This window comes from Harpia harpyja, chromosome 1, assembly GCF_026419915.1.
Source record: "Harpia harpyja isolate bHarHar1 chromosome 1, bHarHar1 primary haplotype, whole genome shotgun sequence".
Taxonomy (NCBI): domain Eukaryota; kingdom Metazoa; phylum Chordata; class Aves; order Accipitriformes; family Accipitridae; genus Harpia; species Harpia harpyja.
The window spans coordinates 2957329-2974345 of NC_068940.1; the positions used below are offsets into that span (position 1 = coordinate 2957329).

The following is a 17017-nucleotide window of genomic DNA, read 5'->3' on the forward strand; positions in this document are numbered from 1 at the left end:
AGTGACCAACAGAGGTGTCTGGGGCAGAGTATGAGAAAAGGCAGAGAGGATTTAATCATACTTTCCATGCATATTCTCCCAGCATCTGTTCTGTGCTTCAGACCACAGACCCCTTGAGCAGGGGGTGGTTTCTTTACTAGCTCCAAATGGGTTTGGGGGTTTTGGTTTTGGTTTGGTTTTGTTGTTTGGTTTTTTTTCTTCTATGGATTTTAAATATGTGTTAAAAAAAAGTCAGAAACTTTTTTCATGAGCTATAACCTCTGGCAAGAAGTTCCACATGTTAAGATACATGTTCCTAAAAACCCTTTTTTTTTTTTTTTTTTTTTTGGTGGGGTTTGCAAGGGACTTCTTTTAATTTGAGCCTAGATAGTTTGCTTCATCTGATTGCTCTTAGTTCATGAGATTCATCCTAATTCTTGTATTGAAAAAGCTGATGAATTATTGTTACCTATTTGCCTCCTCTTTCATACCTCTGTGATATTTCCCTCAGTTTTCTGGGTTTTTCTCCAAGCCAGTTCCTATTCTATCTAATAATTCCTTATATGAAAACAGCTGTATATTTTTGATCATATTTATTACCCTACTGTGTACCTTTTTCTAGTTCTTATATTTTCTTTTGAAATGGGAACTGGAACTTCATGCACCATTCACAATGCAAGTGCCCAATCAAGTGTATATAATAGCAAGATGATGTTCCTTTCATAATTATGCTGAATGGTTTTTTTTTTTTTGGCTACTAATTATTCTATTGAGGTCATGCTCTCACAGAGCAGTTTATTGTAACACCATGGTCCAGTTCTTAAGTGGAAATGGTCAGCTCATAGCTCATTGTGTGAATTGTAGATAATTACTTTATGTTCAGTACAATGAATTTCCTCTGATATATCCTTTCCTAGATGCTTAGTGTGGTGAAGTTTTTCTTGCTGTTCTTCATTATTTGGTCCTTTGTACCTTAATGTTATTGATATACTTTGTCATGTAAATACTTGCAGTTTTTTGGATTACATAAAAATATGTTGAACAGAACAGCCACTGCATAGATCATGGAGACTCCTCAGGTGACCTCCCTTCATTGTATATTTATTCTGTTTCACAGGTATTTATCCATGTGAGCGCCTTTTTTTTCCTATATCTACTTTTTTTCTTGAAAGCCTGTGTTAAAGAGCTATTATATGTCTGTTGGGTATTAAAGTGTATCAACCTGATTTTCTGTTGTCGACATGCTTATTGACTCCTTCAGATAATCCTAAAAGATTTGTTTTCTGACTTGCACAAAAACTGATATTCCTTCCCCCAATGTATCATATTTAGTTATGTGTCCACTGATGCAAACTTTTATACTTTTACCACCTTTATGTTGCACAAACTTAAGTTTACCTATCTTTATCATCCACAGAACCTTTTTAAAAAAAAAAAAGTATCTATTTTAGCCACTTGCATTGGTATTTTAACAATAAAAGAATGCTAATTTTCTCTTTCTTGGCTTAGATTTAAATTATTAATTTTCTAAAATAACTTTACTGTTACTTTTCAGAGATTAAATTGGCATGGGTAACAGGTGTTAATTGGGTTCTACCTAATCTGACAGTCAAAGTAGTTGAAAGAGACGTGACAAGTGATGCTGCTTAAAAGATGATATTGATTTATTTTCAGATTTATTCATTGCTCGAGAGCTTTAAAGGTATATTTTTGTCATGCAAACAGGCACTGTGCTCTTTGAAAAAGAAAAGAAAAGAAAAAGCTACTACTAAGACAGGGAAAAATTTTCCAAAATGTCTTGAATATAAAATGGAGTCTGTGCTGAGCTGTAAACTGTCTGAAGCTGATGTCTTTGAATCAGTCGGCAAGCAAGAGATGTTCTGCTAGTGAACAGTTACAGATTTCAGCACTGGACATTGTTTAGTGTCTGTAAATCAGCCCTTTTAAAATATTGTCAGACTGAAGTCCAAGCATAACTAAAGCAAGTCAAAGATACCTGATAAGTCCAAAATAAGAGTCACTTTTTTTTACCATGTAATAAAAACTATTTTCACATTAAGTAAATCTTAAGAAGCAAGGCACTTGTTGTAGTTACATTTGTCACAAACATAATTTTCTGATTGTATCCAAACCCTGAAATCATGAAAGAGTAGCTAATTAGGGTATTTCTTTCTCTTAAAAGATACCAAGCAGAGCTAAATAATCAATCGTACAATTATTTTCATCACTCAGGAAAGTCTGCCTGCAATGTTCCATGCTTTTGCAGCTTGTAATGGTTTGGTTTGGGGGGTTTTTTTTGGTTCATCCAAAGAGGATAAAAGTCAGCCAAACATAATTAAAACTTTTTTTTTTTAATTGCCAAATTGGTACTATTTGTTCATGCAAGCAGAACACTGAAAACATCTTAACCGTAATGATATATTTGATGGGCAGTTACAGAAAGTTTCTGGTGAAAGTAGATGCTTTTGAAATACAGTCATTAGCAAATATATTATTTAAATGGTGACTGAAACTTTTTACGGACCATTCTGTCCAAAGAAGCCTGCACTTTTTCAGATTATTGGTGAAAATAATCACAAAAATTTCTGAAGCTGTATTTGCGTTTTGTTTGCACAGTGTACAGCTGTCACTTGTTGTGGTAACTAACAACAATATATGTAACTGGTAGGTATTCAGTAAGTGTAGTCCTTTTAAAAACAAAACAAAACAAAAAAAAACCAAAAAAACCCACCCAAAAAACCAAACAAACCACCACAAAACCAGACAGCGTCCTCTCTTTTGCCATAATTACTCATTAAATGTGTGTGGTGATTAAGACTCTATGTATTATATAATGAAAGATAGAAATTGCTACATTCCAAATTCATTAGATGATGTATTGAAAACAAATAATTAAAAATTTATGGTCACCATATGGACTTTTTGTAGTGACTATATTTAATTGGTTTATATGTTGGTTGCAAACAGCCAGGGTTTAGTAATAAAATCAGAACTGTGGTTTTTAAAACCATTCTCTATAAACCAAGCAACCCTGAATGCTTTATCAGATGCTGGGGGTTTTTGTGTTGTGAATTGACTCCAGTTAATGAAATGATTGCTGATGAAGAGGACAGTTTACTGTGTGCACTCTTTGATAGTGAAAGCCAATAGTCTTGCAAAGTTTTTGAGTGGATCCTAAGTCGGTTACTATTTACTCTGAAGAATCACCTAAGAGATCTTGTGTTTGGCATTGCCATCAAACCTTGGAAACTTTTCTTCTTCCCTGCTGACAAATTGCTTCTTCCTTGAGTAGTACTGTAGTTAAAACAGAGCTTTTTGTGCTACAGAGGCTTTCTCTCCCATCCCCTCTTGTTCTGCCATCATTTGGCTAGGAGTACCTCTTCCAAACTGCTCAACTGCTGAGGATTTTCCTTGTGCCCTTGTAATATTTTTCAAAGATTCTAATCCTTAATTTCAACCCTTTGAAAAGAGATTAGAGAGAATTGCCTTATTTCGTAAGGCACAGTTACTCTTATGTGGAGAGCTGTGTATTTGTTGGTAGTCTTTAATAACCGATTTGGTATGGATAGATTGGCTGTCACCAACATGAATTGATTTGACATAAAACATACAACACAGTGAAGGGCAATCATATGGACAGTTCACAAAACCAAAGTGAAATTGCTAAATTGAAGAAAAATTCCTGAAGTTTGCAGTTTGATTCTTAGATTCAGGTGTGAAAAAGTTACTGACTTATAAAATGCAAAAATTAGGCAGGTTGCTCCATCCTTAAAAAGCTGCTGTGATGGTGTCAGTTGCATTACTAAGGGCTCCTTTCTGAAAACCAGTGGGTGAACACAGACCCCTGTATTTGTGTGTGTCTTATGCTGAATCCAGATCTGGGTTTCTGTTCAGCTTTGCTACAATCTTTCTTGTTCCCTGCTTTGGACAAAGCTGCATTGTAACTTGTACTGCTTGTTGAGGCTGAAATTATGACTCTAATGGATGTTGCAAAACAATAAAGACTGGAGTGAAGCATTGGCACTTTTTCCCTCTTGACAAAAAGTACACACAAAGGAATGAAATGAGCACTACAGAGTTTTGCATTATGTATGAGGCTGAAAGTTTAGCAGTCTTACATAAAATTAATTTAGGAGGAGAATGTGACTATACAAAAGCTTTACCCTTGAAAAAATATCGAGCTTGCTAGCCAGAATTTATCTACCACTTCTTCAGTTTTCTGAGTGTATTTCTTTTTGCAGCTTTAAATTGTTCTTGGGGGGGGGGGGGGGGAAAGAAGAAAAAAGAAAACCTAACTTATACAGGCTTTGAAAGGATAAAGTGCTTGCTTCCTTGTTTAACTAAATAATCAAAACCACATGTGAACAGACTTTAAATGAATAAAATAAAACCTGAGATCTGAAAAAAGAGAAATTTCAGTGGGAAAATAAGCTGAATAAGGGAAATTACAGGAACAATTAATAATGAAAATGTAGTGTCTATGTAATACATATGAGTATATAGTCTTCTGGTATACTTGCATTAATTGTATCCATTTACCTAATTTCTTTTATTTTAAGGCCATGGAACGTCCTTCAATATAGATTGTAATGTCTGTTCATGTTTTGCTGGAAACTTGATATGTTCTACACGTCAGTGTCTAACTGAGCATAGTTCAGAAGATGAACGTCGGAAGTTTACAGGTAACTTTCTGAACTATGGAAACCATAAGCTTCGTATTCTTAGAGCAAGGATTATCTTGTAAATTCTTTCTACGGTATTAATGCACAATACCCGATAATTTGTTATTAATATGTTCTTTTAACTATTTATTTTTCTCATGTCCAATCTGCACTTCAGAAAAAACACACACCTTTTTAAAAAAAAAAAAACACATGGTACTGAAAAATAAAACCTCAGGTGATATGTAAAAATGGGTAGAGACAGGGTAATGCCATTGAGGACAAGAGATAAGGAGTTTGGGGAAAAAATGGAGAAAGCTGAGTAGAATTAGCCAGGAGGCAGGGCACAAACTTCCCTTCCTACTACTTCTAAGTGCGTATGTGCTACGGCATTGCAAAATTACAGGAGGGAGGAAGTGGCTGAAGATATGGCACTTCTTTGCATTTACTGGAAGGCAAAGATATCTTAGTGACCCCTTGTGTATCTTCTGTCATAGAAAATAAGTGTGCACCAAATTCCTGTTTTGTGTGTTGCTTTTTGCTTTTACAGGTTTACCATGTAACTGTGTAGATCAGTTTGTACCAGTATGCGGTCAAAATGGACGCACGTATCCAAGTGCATGTATAGCTCGTTGTGTTGGGCTCCAGGACAATCAATTTGAATTTGGATCGTGTATTTCCAAGGATCCTTGTAACCCTAACCCTTGTAATAAAAATCAGAGGTAAAAGCAGAATATGTTTTTAAGCTTTTCTTTGGCATCTTCTACTTGTAAAGCAGATTTGTTTTTTCTTTGAATGTCTTGTATATTGTAGTAACGTTCTACTTTTGGGATACTGCAATAAAAATAACTGTTTGAAGTAGCTACTTTTTATTTATCATAGTTGGTAATGGACTGTAATAACTGCCAGTTCTTTGTTCTGTTTATGTAGTGCTGTATCGTTTAAATTCATTATGTGGATCTCGGTTTTAGCAGTAAAAGGGTATTTATGTATACTTTCAAAAGTGAGAGAATCACCTTTTGTTGAAATGGCTATAAGTTTCATTCTACTACTTTGTTTCACACCTTCTTCTAGCAGTTTAAAAAAACCCCACACCTGTATTCAAGACTTGGAGTCGGTCTTGCTTATTCAGTCAATAATCTGTGCTTTTTATCTCTAAAATAGGAAAATATTGATCACTCTGGAACACACGAGTTAATTAGCTTGATACCTTGTGAAAACTATGTCTCTACAATCTCTGTTTTTTCAATGTCGGAAAAAGCAAAATCTGTATAGACAAACATATTAAAACAAAAATATGCTCTGTACTAGCGTCAGGAGAAAAGAAAATCTGACCTTTCTTACAGAAATCAAAGTCTGTAGCTCATAACATTGGCCCCTGTCTTCAATTTTCTCAGTGTTGTGCAATACTGCAGTCTCCTTTGAATTTGTACATTTTTCTGTTTTGAAAGAAAGCCACCATAAGAAGTTGTGTAATACTGTGCTTTCATGAAAACTGATTATAGCAATTTTGGGTTTTATCTTTTTCAGCACTTTAAATGCCTTGATGCTATAATAGCCATTATGGCATTGAAAATTGGAATTTCAAAGCTGCATTGTGGATATACACTTTTTACCTCTTATTTTTAATTTGGAAAGTATAGAGAGGTTTTTCAGTTTTACAGAATAACCATTACGCTTAGAACCTCAACTTGTAGTTTCAGTAAAGGACTGTACACAATACGGTTTTCTGGGTCAGTTTGATAATGTAGCGTAAACTAAACATGCTCATTTTAAAACATCTCTGAAGCGCTTAGCTCTATTTAAGATCTTGCATTCCACTGTAAAGTGTTTAAATCTCAGAATTTCTGAGTCTTCCCTAATATAAAAGGAAAATGTGGACAGCAGCACTCAGAAAGAATAAGGACATATTGTACACAATCCAGTGGTAGCATTGTTGTCATTTATAGAAAGAGGAGATTGTTAACAAAGCCATTTGACCTTTCATCAGTCTATTCATGAAACTCTATTGGCTGGCATTTCTCTAGCGGAGGGATGTCTTGCAGGGCGTATGGCAAATGTTTGGCAGATAAGACCATGGAAGGTACATATTTAACATAAAGGGGAAAGAATTTCTGCTGTTTATTGCTCTTTACTTATCTGTGAAAGCTTGAGAGGGATGACATGCCAAAGAAGGAAATTGTGTTACTACTAGATTTTTCCATTTGTTTGCAGTCATCCCCAAGATTGGATGTGATAGAATATCCTGAACCTACAAAGCTAGATATTTGTAACTGAAACCATATAATCTTGTAAGTCTTGTTTTCACTACCTTCTCAAGGAAGGGTGAGGCTAGACCTCTGCAGTATAATCTTTTTCTCTTGCAGTTCACTGTTTTCATGTTTTCCCTAGTTTTCCTTAAATATGCATTTACAAAATGAAGCTTGGCAGTAGGTAAGAAGTTTATGGAAGCCTTTTTTGAAAATCCATTGAAAAATACTTGGTAAAAGATAAATTTTAGTGGAAACTGAAACTGTAGTTGTGTTCACATACATTGACTGAACATGGCGTGAAGCAGTTCCAGGTTTGTGATGAGACCTGAAATTGGCTATTCAGAATATTTTATCACTTGTATTTCTTGCAGCTCTGCTGAACCATAGTTAGCTCTAAAGCACTGGAGAAGATTTCACTGAAAATACTTTCCCTGAATATTTTGAGACTTAAAAAAAAAAATCCTATGACGTGATATGAAATTATTATTACTTTATGCAGGTGCATACCAAAGAAACAAGTTTGCTTGACTAGTTTTGGAAAGTTCGAATGTAGCCAGCATGAATGTGTGCCAAGGCAGTTAAATTGTGACCAGACACGGGATCCTGTTTGTGACACAGACAATGTGGAATACAGTAACCTGTGTACTTTGTACCAAAAAGGAAAAAGTTTAGCATACCGAGGACCCTGCCAGGTAGGAAGTGGTTCTAGCATTAAATATCAAATCATCTTTGTTCTTTAATGTTCAACTTTGCAATATTTTGGGTTTTTGCAATAGTATGGTTTTTATAGCTTACAAAATGTTTTTATTGACAGTAATCCTTTAAAAGCGTAATTTTAACTAGTATAAAAAATACTCTCACAAAATTATATTCAGAATTTTGTCAAGTGTTTCTCTGCTTTAGTTAACAGTTGTCTCAAAACCAATCAAAAGCTTTACTTATGCTTTCTTGGGGATAATGCTCTGATATTTATATTAAGTCTTCCTATATTTTTCACTATTAAAGCTTGCACTGAGGTGTGTTTGCAGTAATTAGTGCAATTCCTTGGTTAGTCAAACACTGTTTTTTATCAATTTGAACTTGTTTTAAATAAAAATTAATGCCCGGTCATAGAAAGTCTTTAGCATTTTGTGTGATAGTGCCCCAGGTTTACCAAGTTCATTGTTCAGGATCTATTTACACTTAAGTTTTGTTGGAGACTGGGCAGTCTGTAGTATTTTCTTTAGTTAGTCTGGATTGGAGTAGTCTTCATACTAATCCCTAAGAAGGATTGGGATTAGGTTTAGTTCTTCCATCCCACCGCTCCGTATAGTGTTTGTAGACAACCTATTTCTATCGCTTCACAAGAAAAGCCAGGAGCTACTCTTTTCAAAGTTGCTGGCTTTACCTTACCGTTGATAGACTGTTCATCTCCAGGTTTTTCTCAAATGATGAAGATTAATTTGAGACCTCCTTTTGGTCTCAACTGATGGATGTTCTTAGAAGTACAGAATATTTTTTCAGGGTTTTTCTGTATTATAAATGCTATTGCTCTTTTAACCCACTTAATTTCTGCCTTTCTGTCTTTATACCTTCTTTTTCTTGCCCTTTTTCAGCAACCTCGTTAAGTACAGATAATTCTTCTCATTGCACATCAGATATCTCATGAGATACTCAGAGAATGTTCAGCCCTTGAACAGTAAGAATCAAAGGAATATTGCATGGCTGGTTTTTTTTCTCCAGCAGTTCTGTGTCTAGTTGTATCCATGTTCACGAAGTTTTTGACACTGGTAGCTTTAAGTTTTCCTTCTCGCTTTTATAGGGGAGAGGACTGCAAGATACGAAACTATTTGGGGTGCTCACATTTACTTGTCCTCTATGTGTGTTGTTGTTTGCTTAGGTGTGTAATGCAGAAACTGTAATTGTCTTGCTATTTAGGGGATATACAGTGATCATATAGCTATGGTCACTTACTTGAAATACTAGTTAGTTTAATAAAATACTTACACCTTAGCAAGAAATTAGGGAATGAGTTGTGTCATTTCACGAGACTTTGGACACAAGTATTAGTCATGCCGTGTCTGCAAAGAGTCAGCAATTCCGTTTGCTTCTGTCTGTGGTCAACAGCTTAAGTTTATTGGTATTTGATGTCTTGAGTGTGTGGGACTAATATATGTGCACAGGTGGGATAGGAAGAAACTACATGACAATTTTCTTTGATTTTTATATGTGCTTGAATCAAGTGACACGCTAGATATGATTTTCTGAGAGAAAAAAGGACACAATAAACGTATTTTTACAGATGTAAAGGTCTCAACAATAAATATATTTTTGACAGGTGTCTAGTAGTGGGTTTTACTCTTTTGGAGTAAATGTATACATTTAACTTCTCAAATAATGTGTTAGAAGTACATGCGCACACACTGAATTTTAAGAACACAAAACCACAGAGATGAATAAATCATTAATGTCATTGAAATATTAATAAATACTACAATAGCAAGTATTTATTTATAAAATAATTTTATTAATAAAATCCTGGTTTGTTTATTACATAACAAAATTATAGTAATATTAAATTAATTAGCTTTAAGAAATAAGTTAATTTAAATGACATGGTCATTTTATTTAAGCATTAGCACAGAACAGAAATTGTTTCCCAAAACATGTCTTATTGTACGTTTCTGATTCCAACTTAAACTTTTCTGTCATCTTCTTTATGTACTTACTCTTTGCATTTATTACCCATTCGTAAACTGTCAGGTTATTTACTCTAGATTTCCTACTTTTTTGAATGTTTGACAGTATTAGCAGCAAATTCCCATTTAACTTTGGTTTTCCTAATGTTAAAACTACTCTGAACTTTCTGTAGCGCGAATAAATTGATCCTTGAAACATTTCTGTGTGTTTCAGCCATTTTGCAAATCAGTGGAACCTGTATGTGGACATAACGGAGAAACCTACAGCAGTGTCTGTGCTGCCTATTCCGACCGTGTGGCTGTTGACTATTATGGACACTGTCAGGCTGTAGGTGTTCTCTCAGACTACGGTTTTCATTCAGAGTGTGCCTTTGTTAAGTGTCCCCAGCTTTCCACTACTGGCTGCAAACCGGTTATTGCACCAGGTATGTTAATTTGTTGGAGTTTACTGCAGATAGGAGAGAGTCTCTCCAGGCTGTGTGTACAAATTGGTCTATATTTGGAACAAAACTTATGCTTTAGAACATTATATTCCATAATGTCTTTGAGCCTTCTAAGAGAAAGGATGAAGTAGAGATCTTTACTTAGGGCTAGAACAAGCCAGTATCAGGACTCGGCCGACTAATTCTGAAGTGGAAAGGCCTTGGCTTGAGGAGTCACGCTCCTTCGGTCTTTAGAAACTTGCAGCTGTCCCCGTGGGACTGGTTTGGGAGAAAGGAATGAGGTCTGTGGTGTCTAGGGTAGAATGTCACTGGGAATCGGGTGACTAATTTTTCGGAAGTGGCAGCACAGATACCACACTGGAATGCCAAACTGTCGTCAGAGTTCCCAGAAGAACAAAGATGATATTTAATTAGAAGACAGAGTGAGATACCGTATGTATTTACAGTACTGTGAAAGAGGAAGACAGCAGGAATAGTTTTGCAGTTGTGCTGTTTTGAACTGGTTTTTTATTGTTTTCACAAATCCTTGCTCTATGAAACAGTAACTAATCATAGGTAATACACAGAGCAAGGAAAGCTCAGTTTTTAAGAAGAAAGTTTTATGCATTTTTCTTATTCGCAGGTTTGAAGAAGGGTCTTTGTGCTTTGGTATTACATGTAATATTGTAGAATTCACTCTGTGAATGTGAATTATATATAATAAGTTGGGGGGGTGAATTAAATATACAGTCATGGGTGGAAAGTTGAAATACTAGCTCTGGTTTCTGAGATGGTGAGGAAAAACAGTAGAAGAAACATGACATGCTTCTGTGTTAAACACGAATCTGTCAGGCAAGTCCTTTTCCCCCCCTTATATAAAGATTCTAAGCTCCAACATGGTATAACTGCATAAATTAATGTTTGTCATGTGCATAACTGCTTCTGTCACATCCTAGCTATTTCAGCTCTTGAAATTCTTCATTTCTATAGTTGTATATGCACACATCCATACAAAATCTTGGCTTGTGGTACACAAAGTGCCTGTGGTTTTTAGCTTTCAGTAATGTATCATCTTGAAACAAATGAAAATTCATGTTGTTGCTTCTTGTTGATAGTAGTAAATGTGTGTTGAAAGGTGACTGCTTTTGCATTATAAATGTTTTCAACATTAAACAATCTTAGAAATTGTGCAATTCTGCTATCAAATTGAAACATTTACTTTGCTTTGGTAGTTTTGCTCTTTTCATTCTCAGTTAATGTTCAACTTTTGACCTCTGCTTACTTAAAAGTGAAAAGACTATTTGCTTTTATTTCTGAGATTTTTTTGTTTGGGTTTTGTTTTTTTTTTATTCACATAGGAGCCTGCTGTCCACTATGTGCTGGAATGCTGAGAATCTTATATGACAAAGACAAGCTGGATACTTTTGCAAGGGTAAACAGCTTAATCATGCCTTATGTTAAATGGTACACGGAAAAGTCAAGTTACTGTATACTCTCTCCTGAAAAGTTAACACATTATAAAACCAATTATTTTCAGTTTGTAGTGTGTTTTGGGTTTTTTTTCTTTATACTGTTTATACTTTCCTCTATTTCTTAATATCAGGTGTAGAAATTGAATTACGATGCAAAGCAAAACAGAATTAGAGTAGGTACAAAGCAGCACATTCAGGTTTGCAGTTTAAATGACTTGTAATAGTAAAGACAAATGATACGGGATCTGCATCTATCTCATAGTAGTAATACAGTGTATATTTGTTATTTATGGCCTTTTTGCTAAGATTATTCTGGTAGCTCACTATTTCCTAATGTAGGTAACTTAGTTCTGACATTGTCTTATGTTTAAATTAGATTGTTTTACACTCTCTGGGTTATGTAGATAGTTGTCACTGATTTTGTTGCTCGTCAGCTAAAATGTTGGATTTTAATTTAATATCTCTGTAAGCTAGACACCAGCATCCTTCATTGCTGCTCTTTGAAAACCTCCAGTGTAAGATGGATCTTCTCATGTTGATTGTCTGTCACTGAACACAATGTACTAGGCCTAGACTCCCCATGTGGTGTATAAAAGGATTGCGCTTTATTGACCTGTGCTTTTATGCTTTGGTATATGGAACAGAGCAGAATACTTCATTTTTGGCACAACATCACAACAAAATAGAGTAGTATGACAATCATGCCTGGTGAAGCAAAACAATTCCTGTTTGCATCTGCACGTGATTTTCGTTTTTTAAATATCAAGACAACAGAGAATTTCGCCAAAACAGTATAAAATTACATTAACCTGTTTATATGTTTAGAAGAAGAGATAATTAGCTATTATTGTAAAAACACAGGAAAATTTAGCTTGAACGTGACCCATGGAGGTCGTCTAGTCCAACCCCCTCAACTCAACTCAGAGCAGGATTAACTCCAGTTAGATCAGCTTGGCCAGCTGAGTTTTTAAAACCTCCAGGAGTGGAGGTTCTACAAGCTGAACGCCGCTGGACTCTCTCCAGTTCATCAGTGTGGCCTGGGGCAGGGGGGCAGGGCGTAAATAAAGGGGGACGATGACTTCTGCTGGCTCTTCTCGCTGTTGCAGCCCTGTCTTCACAAAGCCATAGCTCTTCATTTCTGGTGGCTCTTGGAACAGGTTCTGTGATAGTAAAGGAGTGCCAGCTGGTAGGGCTGCCCTGCCTCTTGTTTCCCAGCATGGGAGTACAAGCCACTGTAACAGATAACCATTTACATTATTTTGAGGTACATGATACATATATACGTTAACCGTGAAGGTGGACAACACCACATATCAAAACCGTGGTTAATTTAAAAAGTAAATAATTTTTTCCCCTTCTTCCTTTCACTTTTTTAATGGTTTTTGGGGGGTTGGTTTGGGTTTTTTTTTTAAATCATAAAATCATTTTTTAGAATTATGTTTTAGAATGATGGAATCATTGAATTGTTTAGGTTTTTTGCTAGAGATTAGAACTGAGTAATTTAATGGCTGAAACAAATTTTCTGGCATGACATCAAGTTATTACAACTGAAGAAGAGAAATGTAATTTTGCATAATACCACATCATCCACAAAGTTCTTTCTTTTCTTCCAGGTAACAAATAAAAAGCCTATAACAGTACTTGACATACTTGAGAAAATCCGCCTACACGTCTCAGTGCCACAGTGCGATGTATTTGGATACTTAAGCATAGAATCCGAAATTGTGATTCTCATCATTCCTGTGGATCAGAACCCCAAACCATTGCAGGTAGGCTATGTATTATGTATGGACTATGTATTATGGATAGTAAAATGTGTCTTGAGACTCCTGCTTTTCTGGTAAGAGGCTTTTGAGTGTGGGTAATTAGAGGGGGGAGGTGAAGGAGGGCCAAGGATAGAGTAGTATGACTTTTGTTTTAAAATTAATAAATGCAGAACCTTCAACTTTCTATGGCTAAAATAACAAAATATAAACTGATGAAAACAAATAAATTACTGAATTACCTCTTAAATTAATTGTATATTAAATGCATACTAGCATATGAAATGGTACTCCTTTGTCTCCAGTGTCAGGGTTAAAAGTAGATTGAAGTATCTATGATAGTAGGCTGAAGCACATCATACATATTGATATCATATTAATCCATTGCACACATCTTGATGTTAAGCAGTAGTTCCTACCAAAGAGGATCTGTTGAGACTATTCTGAGACCATCCTGGTTTTGATACTCCTTTTTACCTTATGGTAAAAAGTGCTGGGAGATCCCAGTTAAAAAGGAAATCATATTCCAATAAGCTGCCCAACTTGCTGTGTCATAGTTAGTTCATGCTAGCAAACAAGAACCTAATGCTCACAGTGCTAAACTGTAAAGGTAAACCAACAAATGCAGCTCAAAGTTCTTACAGTATTTTCTTAGGAGCAGTTTAGAGCAATAGAAGTAAGGCTTTAGCTATGTATTGCATTATTATTGTCTTGGAGCTGTTGCTTCATTTTTACTTTCTGCTTGTTAACCTTTGCAAGACCAGTGAGGGTGTCTTCTTCCTAATAAAAGGAATGTAATTCCTTGCCATTTTTATAGTTGTTTCTAATAGTCTTGCCTGGCCATTCTGACAGCACTCTATAATGAAGTCCCTCTGCACATTAGGTGCTCTGACTGGTTCATTCTGTTACCTGACATCTTGATGCGTACTAGCGCAAAATGAAGGATTTAGCTTTGATAAGGAAGGGGAGAGAAAACCTGCCCACAATCTCTCTCTTATCTTTGACAATACAAACAGAATTCAGGCAGGTTCATTTCCTTGTTTTTTATTTTATATTGATGGCTGCTTCCCATTTCCATTTTACTTCTACAGTCTTAATTTTGTATGCTCAGTATTGCTTCTGGGACTGGCTAAAGTTATGGTATAGTGTGAGGAGATAGAATCACTGCCATAAACTTGGTCAAGCTGCAGTATGTGATAGGGTAGTTGTTTCTCAGGCAGATATATTGTGTGTATTTTGCTTGCCCATGCTACTAGAGCAACCCTGTTATGTCCAGCTCAGCTCCAACTTACATCTCCACCTTTAGCAGACATAGCCCAAAATGTTACCAGGATTTAGGAAACAAGGTCTTGAGCCTTGCCAGTGTGGTCAGCTCTCACCCCATCTGCAGCAGGTGCTGTCAGGCTCCTGGGGAGGGATGGACTCTCTGGAAGCAGAGAGGCCACCTGAAACCAGGGAGAGCTGCTCATCTCACTGGTGACACCCATTACGGAGTTAGAAGTTCCTCAACTTTCAAAGCTTTGGGCCTCCTGATACTAAATTTGTCAAGTTAAAACTTCACCAGAGGAGCTTCCAAAGCTGCTAAGGAGACGTAGTGCTAAATTGATTGTTGCAGTAGAAGGTAAGGTGGAAAAGTGGATTTTCTAACATAAATTCACAATTATCATCAAGTCAGTGGGGGAATGGAAAGCTGGAAACCTGGGTTTTTTCATGTTTTCCTATTACTTCCATTCTTCTCTTCCCATAAAAGAAATCAGTTTTCCCCGATTTGGAAGAAAAAGCCCAGTAAGTAGAAAATCCTGATTTCTCCACTGTTGCAGACTTCAAGGCAGTATCTTGGTCAATCAGGAAGGAAGTCCTCAGTTTTAGAGGTACTTACTTTAGTTATCATTTACTGTGAGCTTTTTGGCATCAATGTTCAAAACACATCACCCACGGTAACTTTTATGTAGCTTCCTTCCTTCCCTTTTGCTACTACTCAGGGCTTCCACAGTACTTCTCATAGTACCAAAGTCTATGATAAGAGCTCCAACGTTTTCTAAGAAATACTCCCAAAAATTATATAAATCTTTCATGCTGATGGGAATAACTCAGATTTTCTTTCCTGAATTTTGCCATCTAGCAACACTTTTGTATTGGCATTTTACATGGCAAGAAGAGAAATAAAACTTTTTTTTTTCCCCTTAGATTGAAGCCTGCAATAAAGAAGCAGAAAAGATAGAGTCACTGATAAATTCAGACAGTCCAACATTAGCATCACATGTGCCGCTGTCAGCTCTAATTGCATCTCAAGTACAAGTTTCGTTTAGCATTTCTTCTCCTTCTGTTAAAGTGGTGCCTGTTCTGCACTCCCTGTTCATAAGCCTTTTATTCACCTTGTCAGCATTAATATATTATATATAACTGCTTAGAAAATATGCATGAGTATTGTGGTGTTTTATATTGTGAAGGACATTCAGAATTGTTGATCACTGAACCAGAAAAAAAAAATTGTAGAAGATTTGATGAACTAATATTTTTTCAATGAAGAACTAAAAGTATTTGGAATAATGTGAAAAGATTATTCTTTTATTCATTACTAGTCAGATGACTGTTTCAGCACAGTTAGATTGTTTTCCATTGATCTTGGAAACATAAAATACTCTGGAAGGTTCTGACGTTATGCCTGTATGATTTTTGCAAGAAGGGATCGCATAGGGGTTTTTTTCAGCAATGAACAAAACAGTGTTTGGAGTTCATTGAAGAATCTTAATTTTATATTATTCAGATGCATATCAGTGACAATGAAAAGCACGCACCTATTTTAAACATCATTTTTGGAAGAAACTAATTGCTGCTACTTAATTACCTTACCAAAAATTTAAGAGTTTATTCTCATGTAAATATGCTTTCATATTTTATTATGAAGAAAACTAACTAGCCCTGGGCCTATTTCAGTAGACGTCTTTACTTGGACTAGTGAAGATTTGCAGGACATTGGGCTCAATGCTTGTAAAATGACAATCAAGCTCTATACTAGGACCTGACTTCAGTGAAGAAATATGTTCTTTTTATAGTTTTGTACATTTCAGAATCTCATATTGGATGCAAAATTATAAAGAATCTCAGTATCTATATTTAAGTGCCATTTAAAATATTGCAGTATTTGCATGTTATCTAATGAAATTTATACTTTAAATGTTTATACAAACAGTATGTTTTATTACTTATTGTATTTTATGCACCTGACCTTAGTCTACATGAAGTATTTTATATCAGTATTATGATAGCCAACTCTTGAAGTATATACAGAAAAACTTATTTTTGCCAAAATGCTGAACTTTGAAAGAAAGCACTGAAAACTTTTTGAACGTGTATGTTGTTGTAGCATGTTTGTAGCAATTATTTTCTGCTAAATCTTTTAAATGCAAAAGTATTAAAGCTTTTTATTTTAATAAAACACTTTGTCATGTGTCCTTGTATACGAATGCATGTGATTTTATAGAATTTTGCAATACAGCATATATTTTTCTTTCTCTCTCAAATCAACACTTAAAACTAACTGCAATTACATACATTCATGACTTACACAGCTTACTGTTTCCAAATAAAGTACATTTCAAGGGGACTTTGGGGGCTCTTTGGTTTTTTGGGTTTGTTGGGTTTGGGTTTTGGGTTTGTTTTTTTGTTTTGGTTTTGGTTTTTTTTTTTTACCAAATCTGTGTCACATGCATGTAATTTATGCTATGAGTGTCAGACTCGATTAAGTATAGAAGAATGTAGATGTCTTTATGGAACCCTCTTGGGTAAG

The 17017-nt window shown here is 35.4% G+C and overlaps 1 protein-coding gene across 3 annotated transcripts in view; it reads left to right on the forward strand.

Annotated features, from left to right (window-relative positions):
• Window positions 1–16666, forward strand: part of RECK (reversion inducing cysteine rich protein with kazal motifs) — a 64207-nt gene extending 47541 nt beyond the window's left edge. For all 3 annotated transcript variants that reach the window (XM_052799309.1, XM_052799145.1, XM_052799233.1), the window contains 7 exons: window positions 4539–4661; window positions 5191–5362; window positions 7392–7584; window positions 9785–9995; window positions 11351–11424; window positions 13078–13233; window positions 15415–16666. In XM_052799309.1, the coding sequence (XP_052655269.1) occupies window positions 4539–4661; window positions 5191–5362; window positions 7392–7584; window positions 9785–9995; window positions 11351–11424; window positions 13078–13233; window positions 15415–15630 (1145 nt within the window). In that variant the 3' untranslated portion in view covers window positions 15631–16666. The remainder of the gene's footprint in view (window positions 1–4538; window positions 4662–5190; window positions 5363–7391; window positions 7585–9784; window positions 9996–11350; window positions 11425–13077; window positions 13234–15414) is intronic.
• Window positions 16667–17017: the final 351 nt, after the last annotated feature.